At 40.1% G+C, this 13,819-nt stretch overlaps 1 protein-coding gene across 1 annotated transcript; it reads right to left on the bottom strand.

The window, feature by feature from the left end:
- Positions 1-5,142: 5,142 nt before the first annotated feature.
- SRP9 (signal recognition particle 9) lies at positions 5,143-13,754 on the bottom strand. The gene is made up of 3 exons (XM_085311628.1): positions 13,609-13,754; positions 10,001-10,069; positions 5,143-7,724 (listed from the first exon to the last, which is right to left on the bottom strand). Exons 1-3 carry the CDS (start codon positions 13,678-13,680, stop codon positions 7,605-7,607), a joined length of 261 nt encoding a protein of 86 aa, XP_085167754.1. The 5' UTR covers positions 13,681-13,754; the 3' UTR covers positions 5,143-7,604.
- Positions 13,755-13,819: the final 65 nt, after the last annotated feature.

Below are 13,819 nucleotides of genomic sequence, written 5' to 3' on the forward strand. Positions count from 1 at the left end.
GCCTCCTCGCCGCCGGCCGAGGGGCGGGTAGGGCCCTGAGAGGAACTTGCAGGGTGGGAGTGAAACGGTGGAGTGCTGCCAAAGAGGCCTCGGAGGACGGGGGAGCTGAACAGATGTGACTGGAGAACAGCTTTTATCTTACAGCAGTGTAAGGGATCGTTTTAAAGAGACAAATGTTGATGACAAATTATTATAGAGAATTTTCTGCGTTTAATCATTGCAAGAGAAGCACTACAACGAGGCAGTCATTAGCCAAATATAACAATGTCAACTGGTAAGCAATTTGCATTACAGGGAAGTGAATGAATTACTAGAACCTAGGTGGGTACACCAACACAGTCTGAGATAAAAGAACATCGCATTCACAAAAGCCTAGCTGATCTTTTTGATTCCCCCCCCCCCCCAAAAAAAAAAAGTTTTCTTGTACTCTTACTGGATATGGAAGTTGGTCATGCAGTTTAGTATTACTGCTGCTRTGAGATCTCATAGGTCTAGGTCCTCTTGGCTAACGTGACAATACAGAATGTCCCTCTACTGAAGCTCAGATCTGAGAACAAAATCCACTACTGAAATCCATGGGCAGAAGAAAGTAGAGACGATGCAACTGTATAAAGCAATCCCCTCCCTCCAAGCCAAAGAAGAAAGCCACTAAGGTCAACTACAAAGAGAAAATAAGACAAYCATGTCTTTAAAAAGACCTGAAGAGAAAGAATACATTTAAAATAAAACAAAAAGAAGAGTGAGAAAAGAAGGAAGYTTAATACAGGAGTCAAAAGAATGAAAGAAAACACTCTCCTTTGATCTTGAAATCAAAACAGTCCTTTCTCACCAGCAGTGAAAGCGTATCCAGTGGGTGTTTAAGTGTTTTTAAGATCAACTGTCTGGATGTACTCTGGAGGCACCTTAAGAATTTATTGCTTTGGAGCTACTGTCCATTGAACAGTTTCTATAGCAGGCACATGTGCCTTTCAACACGTTCCTCCCTTCCTTCTCCCTGCCCCATCATCAGTGTTTTAAGCATATTAATAAATTACAACATATTTTTTTAAATCCAAGATATAATCTTCACCTTGTATCATGTGTTGTTCTGGCTACTGCACTTGAGAGCCTATCAGAGTGCTGTAGGCCTTCAGGGAGAAAACCATCCACAATCTTTCATTCTACAGAGGAAGAAATTCAGACATAACCATTTTTTAGGTAAGCATCGTATGGCATGTTCATTATAGAACATTCAATAGGACAGGCAGATGATGAGTTTTTTTTTTTTTTTTTTTTTTTTTTTTTTTTTTTTACCAGTGAGTTAAGGAAATTACAAGTTATTTAGCCACGGTTCCATGGTCGTCTAAGCCAACCTAACTGCTGGCATTTTTGCTCCCGTCATTCTCCTCGGCCCTCCCAGCCCAGGAGCTCTCAAATCCTCCCTTTCACCCCCTCTGGCACCCACCTGAGCTTTTGCAAACCTATCTCAGCACACTCCTCAAGCAGAAAACCAAAACAGCAGTTCTCCAAAAGACTAAGTTTTCTGATGTGTTAGTGAACTGAAATAGTCAAGGCTTTGAGGTGTGCAAGAGCAACTGCAATGGAGCAGACAAGATTTAGCAGCCAGCTGATAAATTGACCCAGGTTGGGGTGGAACCCCAGTCTTTGCACACTTATTAGATGAACAACAGTAAACTGCTGCAGTGGTTTAAGAAGTTATTTGCCACGCTGTTTGCTCGGATGGAAACATGTTAAAACTATGCTTGGGTATTTGCATGTTTAAATACAATCCCATGTAATGTGGTTCCGCTATGTGACCAACACAGAGAAAGTTTGCCTCTGGGCATAAACAGATGATCCCTCGTGAATCTTATTTCTTTGGTCAGTACCCTCCTTCATAAACCAGCACTGCAACAGCAAATTTGGTGGGGAAAAAAAAAAAAAACACCCAACCATCAAACACCTCACTGAAAAGGTCAGGTTTCCCCTCACCCCCCCTGAATTTAAGAGGTATCTTTTATGGCAGTTTAAAGTAAAAGAGTGGCTTCCATGCTGATGTACCTGAAGCATTAGTCCATACTTCTGTCTGCTGACTCCTTAAGGGAGCACAAGCCTTTGGGAGGTAACTTCCCTAAGCCACACACATTTTGCCAGAACTTAATTTGTAAGTGCCCTGAGGCAGGCCCTTCATCTTTTAGCCACATAATGATAGAAGAACTGTATATAGATGGTTATATTTACATGCATCAGCAACAACGTTAAAATACAGGCTTTTGCTAGCCAATGTGAACAGCAAATTCTCATTTGCTCACTACTGGCTACCAAAACCCATTCAGTAGGTTTCAAGAAAACTCATTCCCCCTCTGAGGAATAAGTCTTTGAAATCTCACTGTAAACATATGCCTATACTCAGGAAGATCATGCTCTCAGTACAGGCAGAACACTGCAKATTAGTCCTTTTGTGAAGAAACATTACTTCTAGAGTAGAAAAATAAATGTGCCTAACATGCAAATACAACTTCAAAGAAAATRAAAAACCAACCACCCCTAGACCTCTCAATATGACTGATGTTGTATATTCTGACAAAATGAGTAAGAATCACCACAAAAAAGGTGAGGAATCTGAGCACAAGATCAAAATTTTTGAGAAAGAAAAATACCCTCAAAAATCTTGAAGTAAACAGAAAATGCTATTTCATAAATAGCAACGTTGCACRTTAAGAGAAACATTTCAGTCTTAGTTTTATGATGCCAAAATTCCCAATGTGTAGGAGCTGTCTTCATGGGAGGTACTAATCGGCTGAGCAAACTGGTTCTTGCTAGAAGACGGTGCATTTTTAAGAGTTCTCTGAGATGGCATTAATGGCTCAAGATGTTTATGGAATGGCAGAAAGTAATTATGTTCCCATTACTCCAAGAACAAACATCTGCAACTAACTTTGCCGTAATGTGRCAAAAGAAATGCTTGTATCTGCACCAGAAACAAAGGACTGTACCGTCAACAACAGGGCCTGTACTCGTATGAGAACAATCAACTCYGCAGTCGCACAGTGACCCTGTTTTTATTGGCTGCATTCCCCCAGACTTCAGTTTTACGTGGTCCAATTTAAGCCCACGCTCTCCTGAGAGCAGTTAGTCTGCTACAGCAGAATGCAGCAGTACTTTAAAACAGGGCCTACACAAACGGGCACAATAAACAGGGGTTAGTGAACTATGATGCTTTGTACTTTGCTCACTGTTCTGCTTCTAAAATACTATGCCATCGTTCTCAACAGTTCTAGGAACTAAAAAACCCACATTTGCCTTCGGAGCATGACAGTTCCATACAGGTAATTCACTAAAGATAGCTCAGCATAAAAGTAGAGAAGTTTATCTGGAAGTCAGTCGACTTACTGAAAAAATAACGATGTGAAAGGCGTATTTTTATGATGTCTCCAGCAACAAAGACAATTCACTTTTCCCTGTGTTTAAATACTTCTTGAACATTCAAGGCCTTTGTAAAAGATAAAAATCTCTATATACAGACAAACTGTATTAATCCAAGTCATGTAGCATATTCTTTTAAAGCAGTATCACTTCTGAAAACAGATACCCCCATATCTTGAAAGACAAACCATCAGTTGAAGCAAAAACTACGGTGTAGTTATTCACAGACTGGTTTTCTTTAAAAAAGTTAATGGTGCCATTCTTAGGGGATCTTCACAGTAAGACTCCTTATTTATGCTTGGCCAAGGCAGCTTTGTTTCAGTCACCTGGATTTAAAAATTATCTCAGCACAGAGTATTGTACACAGGAATAATAATGTTTTCAGCTAAGCACTCACAGCCTAAGGTCACACATTAATGCTGATAGACTCTTGAAGAAAACTGGCTTGTTCAGAAGCTGGACTCCACAAGAATTAGGTAAGTTGTTAAATACGTAACYAAATGTCACCTATTTTTTATATATTGATTTTTCAGCTGTATATCTCAAACTTAATTTAAAAGGTGATTACAGTATCATTCCTGTGCTGTAAATTTATCTTCCCCTAAACTAGAAACTGGAGGAAGTGAAAGACACACAGGTGCATTGGAGAACAAGTGTGCTACCATCCTTAAACTGAATAAAGTGAGAGGATTTGTTCTGCCTATAGCAAGAGGGCTAGTGCTTTCYGGATGACTCAATCTTTTAAGATCAACCTCAGGTAATAATCATTTAAGTCTTACAGTGCCTGGCAGAAACCAGGGCTCCTTCACCTTTATTACAGCAAAATGTTGAATATAATTCACTTTTTTAATATACTCTGTAGGAAGGAACCTACTAAGATGAAATATAATTATTTTAATGAGTTAAAATACTTTGAAAAGCATCTGCTTGGCTTCAGTTCCATTTCCCATTTTGACAGACTTGGGCATGAAAGCATCCAACTTCCCAGAATAAATCTGACACTCTTAAAAGTGTTAGCTTAGGACGCTTGTAGACATGCTTATGAAAAGGGCTTTTGTTTCTAAACSAAAACTTGTGAACAAAGTTCTTGACTCTACAGATAGCTCAAGAATCTTTCTGCAATCCAGAATATGCTTACAGTATAGGTTACATATAGAGAAGCTCTATTAAAATTCTGAGAACATAAACAATGTAGCATCACGTAAGAAATCAGACACTGCCTACTGAAGAACTGTGCACAAAGGAAAAAGTGAAATCAAAATGCTCAGAGAACCCAGGAAGTGAAAACATCAGGAGTGGAAAGAATGAATTCCAAAGGAAACTAACCCAATTTCTTTGTGCAGTGACAAGACCTGTATTCGTCGTTAATCTAACTCCACAGAACTAGATTATTTAAGATGCTAACTAACATATAGCAACAAAATAAGTGATAGCAAGGCAAAATCTTTTTTTTTCCCCTCCTTCCTGTTTCTCCTGTGAAGACAGTTACCTCTGCCTACGGCCCTCACAAGTTGCCTATCTGCTCCTGAGCTGCCTGTTAGCAGCTAGCAATTGGCACAAACTGCTCACTGGCAATCAGAAGTACATGCTAACATGCTGGGCTGCAAAATTCAGTGCTTCACACGTAGATACCCAATGTAGTCAGAAACCCCTTTGGTCGGGCAGCAGCCAATTAACTCAATTTATCATCATGTACCTGTGGAAAGCTTCAGGTAGCTGGCAACATGACAGACCAACTCATTGACTAGAAGTTTATTAAGGAACAGTGACTAGTGTACATATAMACACGTGCATACTCTCAACAAAGGCATACACTAGGAAAAGCAGAGCTTTATGAGTTCATAAGGTTTCTGCTTCCCCCTCACACACAAAGTAAATATCAAAGTGGCTGAAGACTCCAAAATAAAGTCAAGAAGCTTCTGTCTTCTCTTCTTAAAAGGCTTACAATATCCAAAAGTTTAATTTATCAACACTTTATCAATGTTCTTGTGCATTATGACTGCACCATATTGCCCTCATTTTTCTGCAGGCATGTGGAGGCCAGGCTTAACAACATATACTCCCAAGATAGCACTAATATTTCCTTACAGTTTTACAGAAATAGTTTCTGAATTCAGAGAACTAGAAATCTACCCTCCACCTTTTCCTTGATAACCACTACTCCAATACAGCAATACAGTACCATTATTTCCCCCACACATTGTTCAAGAGTGCCTGCCTCTAAATCAAGTATTCTGGCCACTTGGTACACCAAGTCCATCTACAATTTTATTTTTATTCTTCCCTGCATGACCAAATACTAGTCATGCCATCTGTACCTTAGCTCACACAAGATCTCTATACGCTAAACTAAGTTAGAAGAGATGTCCAAGATTACACCAAAATAGCTGCAGCCTTTATGCCTGCTAACCAAACAGCTTAAAGCTCCACTTGTTTGCTACAACCCATGTAAGACTTCTGTGTAACAATCATTTATTGCAGAATACTGCTTTAGATAAAAATTGTTTAAATAGTTAGCATGGTATGTTACAAATATAAGAATGATTTGACCTATCAAAGAAAGTTCTCATGGTATCATGATATCCCTAATAAAGATTAGCTACGAACAAAATTTAACCTTCTTTGTGGATTTCAGTTATTCGTATTTCAAAAAGAAAAATCAATTAATCAAGAAAGTGTTCCACATCTATCCGTCACTCCTGCAGACTACAAAYTGAGTAGCCAACAACAGTCTAGCACTGAAGTATTCTTCAACAATATGCAACATTGTATGTTCAGCTGAAAGGGTAATCTAATGCAATATTCAAGTCTGGATTTTGTTTCGAGTCCTTGGCAAGTGTCAGAATTCCACTGCTTTTCAGTAGATCAATTATTTTTACGTAAGTGACAGTAGGTGGCTATTTTAGGTAGATTGTTTTGTTATATTTAAATGCCATTACAGCCAAGTCTTTGTATGGCTCTCTCTTCACTTTCATGGTTTGGTTAAAGCCAAAATAGTAATCCAGGAAAAGCTTGGTTATACCAATGGCATAGTTACATATAAAACCCATCTGTTTTTAGGTATGCAAGATCTAGTCAAAGCAAGTATATCAATTTCAATACTGGCTTTTCAAGCAAAAGCTTTTGTAAAATACAATTAAAGTTACCATCAACCTACCAGAGGTAACAATGAGAAACAAATCTAAGTCACATGAGGACTGGTCTATTTTTGACACTGGTATTTAAGTATTTATTAAGCTGGTTTTCATTCATTCATTTAGTTGGCCGACATCCATCCACCACACAATGTTTGAAAATGCACAGTTAGAAAGCTACTAAAACAGAGAGTCTGGATAGTGTTTGGTTGTCTTTTTTAACTAACATAATCGGTGACAGCTTCTAGAATTTGCCTTGCTGATATACTTCAACTCTGCCTGAGGCTAGGATGGAAAAGGTCCCTGCTGCTAGCATAAAGTAGTTCACTACTAGATTTAAAAAACACATTTTAAATATCAATATTTGGTTAGKCAGAAAAGAAACTCCCAGCTTCCCATATGATATCTAGCAATATTCAATAAAGGTTTTACTTACTGTTTCAAATACAGAAGTTTAATTATTTAGCCAACATAACAGTTCTACAAACTGTATCACAGATCACGTTGCACAGCTTACGATCAAGATCAATACTAAAAGCTAAAATCTTGCTAGTGACAGCGCTAATATATATTGCAATTTTAACATCTTAGTTCAGAAAACTGTTCTAAAACTCATCGACATATATCATTTATGCATATGTTTATAAGATCCAGTCATCATTCTACAGTATTAGTCAGGTTAATAAACATTCTCATTGTGAGAATACACCAGCATAAGATATGAACACAATGCAATCTATATGAAACCATATCATAACTTCCAGAAATATGCTTGCTGCCTATCAAAGAATAACGTACTATATATTTAGAAAGATTTACATGTCTTCTTAGCATATTTAATGTGTAAGAATAGTTTCTTGTTCAGTTTCCAAAAATAAATATAAGCTTTCAATTGAAAGCATTTATTTTCCTGGTTTTCCAAAGTGGAGTCTGGGGGAAAAATAGTTTCAGGCTTCTCATCAGTCCACTTTGGTACATAAAAGCATCTCCYGTCCCAGTATTTGCTCAAATCCAAGTGATATTTTCTTCCAGTGAAATATGACCGGAGCACTCATTTTCAGCAATTCAGTCTGTTTCCATGGCAGCACTGCGGGATTCCTTAGCCACCATGAGTCGCATTAGCTGACTGTGGAATTTCTCAATCTTCTTTACATCTTGAGCCTGGTCGGTTCTATACAGCAAACACTGTAAGAGAAAGTTACTAAATATCAGATTTCACTTGAACTATTTTTATTCTGTTTATAGTTGCAACAAATTTGTATTTGGTATCAAAAAAAAGTACTCAAAATTCCATTTGTAGTGTGCTGTTACCATGAGGCAGTACCAATACAACATCAATACAAATCTACACTCACTTTCATGACTATTGCCCAAATGAGGGGGGTTGTCTAAGTTTTATGTAGATCTGCATTTACCTTTTAGTTTCTCTTAAATAACCTTGCTTTCCATTTTAAAAACAGTGAAGTTTAAGTTTTATCCTAGTATCTTCTCTCAGAAAAGGTGGAAAACTCTGGGTTATAAAACTCTCTTTTAAAGACACCCTTGTTAGCAGTGTCTAAATATGGAAGCAGATTTTGAACCTTAGATTACTTTCCTATTCYCTGTATTCTGAAAGCAAAGTTACTTTGCTTTCAAAAGTTCTTAATGCAACAATGCTGGTGACAAAATACATTGTTTCCTGATGAAGCAGATTTCCCCCCCCCCTTTAGAAAAAACAGCTTCTAAGACCATCTTAAACGTGGAAAATAACACCTAATTAAAAGACTCCTTCACACAATAAGCCAATAAATGCAAGAGGAACGAGAATAAATATGACAGTAACTGATCAGAGAGATTCTACTTAGTTTCTTCCCAGACTAAGTTCCCAGACTCTTATACCTATACAACAGGAATATGAGTGTCCAGACTGATTTAGCAATCAACAAAACCAGAATGCTCCGTTCTCCAATGCTGTTAATACTTTTGACAGCATTAAATTCCCATTTGAATTCAGAGACAATCAGCAGAATAGAACAGTTCAGTTTTTCCTCCAGCTATATTAGTTCTACAGAGTTAGTTGTAAGGAAACCTTTTTTYCCTCTCCCTCCCCCCACCTTTTCTTTCCAAAACAGTGTGACTGCTTTGCATGAGTGGMAGCAAGTAAGAAGGCATGCAACTGAGAAGTCCAAGTTCATGAATCCACTTTACTTGACCTTCTACTATGGAAGACTTAACCAAATTGCCCTTTGCATCCTCCTGTTATCAGTGCCCCACACTGAACCTCTCACCCACTCTAAGCCCTACTATCCTGGGAAAAAGTGTCATTGGAGTTTTGCCTSTCTCTCAGATATTTGGCATCTAAATGCCCGACTACTTTTCCTGGAAAGAAAAAATTTATTTTTTCCAGTTCAGAGTAGGACAGACCATCGTTGCTTACCCTGGACTGCAGAAAGTCAACAGCTTGCCTGAAGCATCATTAGCACTAGGAATCTCTGTAGCTACAGGGATCATCAGCACATGTATGCAATCCCATTTCTACGTGCTACCCCACATTTCACATGATAACCTCTCAAAGTTTCTAGAATACTCCTCCAGATTGTTTAGAACAAGGGCAATCATTAAAAGCAGCTGCTTGTACAGTAGCTCCTTCTCCTTGTACAGTAACATCTTCCTTGTACAGGAAGGACACTGCAGAATTCCACTTTATGTGTATATCCCACAAGTTTTACTGAATGTGTAACTGACATCGTAAGATCATTACTTCAGGAGATGAGATCTCATCTCCTGAATCTACTGATTCCGTTTAACGCTCCAATTTCACTGATTACAAGACATACTGTCTCATAACCATGAGGAAAGAGCTTAATCTACATCAGGTAGGTTAAGTAGTTGTCACTACTTCAAGCAAGTGTAAAAGAACTACACTCATGCAAGCTGTCGTATCATGTAAGAGCTTTTACCAGCACAGGATTACATAGTTCAACAGAATTATTATGAAGTGTATCAGTGGAATACGAAAACTCTGTTGTGTCTATGCTACAGAATTTGCTGGAATAGCTCTATGAAAGTCCTTCTTTGTTTTATTTTAACTGTACACATTCTTCTCTCCTCATATATTCAGTAGGGTATTCCTAGCTATGTAGCTACTAAGCATGGAACCCTGCAATTTTACTTCTAGGTTTTTTTGTTCTTTTACAGGAGTAAAATGGACTGTTACTGATAGTTATTTTAGGCCAAGTAATGGTTATGTTAAGACTTACGAGAAGAYCATTAAAGTATGAAAATGCTTCTTGGACTATGCAGATTTGAACAGTAGGTCAACATCAGGCACAAACAGCAACTAAGTACAGCTGAGCACAGTAAGTTTCTAGAAAACTGTCGGGCACTCTCCAGATAATGGCTAAGAGCTTATAAACTGACTGATAGCAAAATCCAAGTCCTCGAGAGGTACACTGAGCACTGAGAGCATGTTCCTTACTTACGGCTACATCATCCGTTACTTTGATACAGAGGTTCCCATCACAGTGACGATATTTGAGAACAACTCGCACCTGAAATAACAAACATTAAGAGTTAACATCTATAGCTAAAAATTCTCAAAACCCATCTGAAGGAAGACTGCCTAAATTCAGAATGCTTCTATTAGAATTATGCACTGCTCCACAGTCTATATCATTTCCTTGATCAAAAGCAGCATCCATTCATCATCCTTCCACTTTATTCACATGTGGTATAAGACGACAGAGAATTGTCTAAAATTAAAAAAAAAAAAAAAAAAAAAAAAAAAAAAAAAAAAAAAAAAAAAAAGATTTAGTATCAGTAATTCCAATCAGCAGGACGCAGAGCAAGCTTGTTACGTAGCTCTGAGACTTCTCCTAGCTGAGGCAAAGGCTGTGAGACAGCAGACAGATTTAAGAGTGCTAAGCAGCACACATTTGAAGAGAAATCTAAACATYCAGTTCAGTTTCCAGAGTTAACCATATGCTCTTCTTATGCCAGATGCTAGCTGTAGATCTGATGAAGTATTTTAGACAGACCAAGTCTCTTTCAAGGTATTGAATACTGAATCAAGGACTGAACACACTGAACTAGTCTTGACAGATTTTGAAGCTCAAGGGTCTGATGACCATGACTCATGAAGACGACTGATCAGAAACTAACAATCATCATGCACTGGCCTGTTCGCAGACACCAGTAAGGAACTGGCTAAGTTCTGGATCAGAAACCCAGAGATTTTCTCCACTGGGGGTATAGACAACTGACCATTAAGGTATATCCCAAATTGAGATTTATCCAAGTGAACTGAAAGTCCAGACTCAAAGCACTGAAAAAGTTATGAAAGGCAAAATGGCATGTCAAGTAGTTAAAAAAAAAAAATCTAGCTCAGTTTAAACATTTAATTGCCCTTGGCATGATACCTGAAACTACAGAATTAGGCAAAGTTCTCCTGCTTATGCCAGGAGACAGCTAAGAACTGTAAGGGACACCTACTATCCAAAAACAATTTATGATCTCTATGATGGTTTTTCAACTGTGCTGTCCAACACCTCTATGGCTAGCATGGTTTGGAGACTGAACCATGACATTTCCCCGTCTAGCATATTAGAACAGTATTAGAGTGACATTGGTAAACTTGACTTGGTAAACTCATTACCAGTGTAATGCGGCAATTACCAAATGAACAGTTGCAGGAACCTAAACAACCGGTAAGACAAACTACAAGAGTCATGTCAATGCAAAGCACCCTGCTTGTCCCCCAGTATTATACACATCAAAAAAGCTAAATAGAAACTTGTGTTCATAGATGAGAAACATTTGAAAACCTGGTACTCTATGGAGACTTGAAAGAAGGTAACAGGTGGAGTAAGCTCAACACTTCGCTGCTTCTTTTCTTCTATGGCATCTAAACTATTATGAAAAAAATGTCAGATTTCCAGTCACTGCAGTTAATTCCTCCAAAGGATTCAATAACTAGGCTAAATCCTAYAGACAGATTTGAATGGTTCTTCTGATGTTTTTGCAAGTAGAAGAGGAAGATAAAAATACTTTCGTAATAAACAAAAAACAGATCACTGAATAAAGTTCTTTCAAATTAAACWGCTTTCGAGACTCTGTAAGGCTAAAYTGAAATGTAAAAGCAAGCACTCAGCTCCTCTCTGAAACAGCTGCTACTGYGGATACCTGCTCYGAGATTTAMTCTACCTACAGTCCTTCCGGACTCYCAAATCAAAGTTCTCAAAAATCACAATAAAAAACAAACAACAAACTCCAAGACAACAGACTGATCACAAAATGCTTGCTACTGAATGCAGAACCAGACTCAGAGATTCCATATCTATTGTTTCTAGTCTCAACCAGATTATCTAGGGGAAAAAAAAAGTATGTGCTTTTGAGAACACTGATCCAAGACCTATGACCAAGACTCAAGACCTTAAGATCTAAGCTGTTTTAAGTTTTTGCATGAGTTACACTCCTCAAAGGGGCTATTAGAAAGCAATAGTCATGTACCAAGTTGACTATGAGCCAGCAATGTGCCCTTGCAGCCAGAAAGGCTACTGGTCTCCTGGGCTGCATTAGGAAGAGTGTTGCCAGCAGGTGGAGGGAGGTGATCCTGCCCCTCTACTCAGCCCTGGGGAGGCCACATCTCAAGTACTCTGTCCAGCTCTGGGCTCCCCACTACAAGAGAGACATGGAGCTCCTGGAGAGAGTCCAGCGTAGGGCTACAAAGATGATCAGAGGGCTGGAGCATCTGCCCTATGAGGAACGGCTGCGAGAGCTGGGCCTCTTCAGCCTGGGGGAGAGAAGACTGAGGGGGGAATCTTCTCAATGTGTACAAGCACCTGAAGGGAGGGTGTCAAGGGGACAGGGACAAACTCTTTTCAGTTGCCCCATGTGACAGGACAAGAGGCAATGGGCAGAAACTGAACCACAGGAAGTTCCGCCTGACCGTGAGGGGGAATTTCTTCCCTGTGAGAGTGACAGAGCACTGGAACAGGTTGCCTGGAGAGGTTGTGGAGTCTCCTTCTCCGGAGATATTCAAGGCCTGCCTAGATGCAACCCTGTCTAACATGCTCAAGTGACCCTGCTTGAGCAGGGGGAGTGGACTAGATKATCTCCAGAGGTCCCTTCCAACTTTACTGATTCTATGAAAAAAAATGACTAAAGAAATTATTTTTTAGAAAACAAACACCTTCCATTTGCATAAGTGTCTTGCTGCTTACTGCATGGTAAGAACAAATGTACGTTTTATTTTACTCTTTAGGAAGACAAATTCAAAAGTGAAATGGCCTCATACTTTTGTAAAGTCATATAATAAACTTAAACTAGTCCTCAACATATTCTTCATTCAGCTGARATCTTTTAGTCACAATTCCCAATACTCTGGCAGGATGTGAACAGGCAAATGTACAACTTATTTGAAATTAGCTTCTTGAAGTTGATTCAGGCCACTGGTAACACTGCTTGAAACACTGTCTCTTAAAATCATTGTCAGCAGTATTAAATGAGAATTTTGTTCTGTTTCTTCAAAAAGAAAGGTAAGCTATTACATCAGCAACTGACTTCAGGTTTTCTGGAGTCCTTCCCCCTTCTTCTTGGTCACTGCTTCTTTTCTCCCTTTAAGGTTACTACACTAAACCGAGGGGAAAAAAAAAAAAAAAAAAAGCAGCTCTTCTAATCGCTTAACACAGGACCCCCTTAGTGAACACAGCCATCTTCCACAAAGCCGGAGCCTCATTTACTAAGAGCCCCGCTCCCCTCTCGGCAGTTACAGCCGAGAAGCCATGTTATGGGAGCGCCTAAGGTCACAACCTTGCTAAGAAACAGACCCTCTCCACTACAGACCATTAAAGCCCCGGTGCTGCAGCAGGCCTCGCAGTCCAGGAAGGACCAGGCCCACGGGGGCGCCTCCCTGAGCAGGCGGCGAAGCGACAGCGCCGGAGCCACGCGACCACCCCGGCCGTTATACGGCGCGTCACCCGGGAGCCGCGGCCGCCGCCGCCCCCCCGCCCACACACACCGGGCCCGCGGCGGGGGGAAGGCCGAGGCCCGGCCCGGCCCGCCGCCGGTCCCGGAGCTGCCCCCGCCGCACCTTCATGGGGTCGGCGAGGTAGAGCTTCTCGGCGGCGCGCGTGAACTCCTCCCAGGTCTGGTAGTGCGGCATGGCGCAGCCGGCACCACCACCCGCTCRGCTCCCCGCGACCAGCGGCAAGATGGCGCCGAAGGCGGGTGCTGCGTCACGTTACGYAAGTGCCTCCCATTGGCCGGCGAGGATCGGTCGCCCAATCGCAAAGGCGATTCTG

This window comes from Rhea americana, unplaced genomic scaffold, assembly GCF_003343005.1.
Source record: "Rhea americana isolate MKP2758 unplaced genomic scaffold, rheAme1 scaffold_109, whole genome shotgun sequence".
NCBI lineage: Eukaryota > Metazoa > Chordata > Aves > Rheiformes > Rheidae > Rhea > Rhea americana.

Excerpts from the sequence above, each read along its gene's own strand:
- SRP9 (XM_085311628.1), bottom strand. The coding sequence starts at position 13,680 with ATGCCGCACTACCAGACCTGGGAGGAGTTCACGCGCGCCGCCGAGAAG. Across the intron at positions 10,070-13,608 it reads ACCTCGCCGACCCCATGAAG|GTGCGAGTTGTTCTCAAATA; the intron begins GTGCGGCGGGGG and ends TTGTTATTTCAG. Across the intron at positions 7,725-10,000 it reads AAGTAACGGATGATGTAGCC|TGTTTGCTGTATAGAACCGA; the intron begins GTAAGTAAGGAA and ends TTTCTCTTACAG.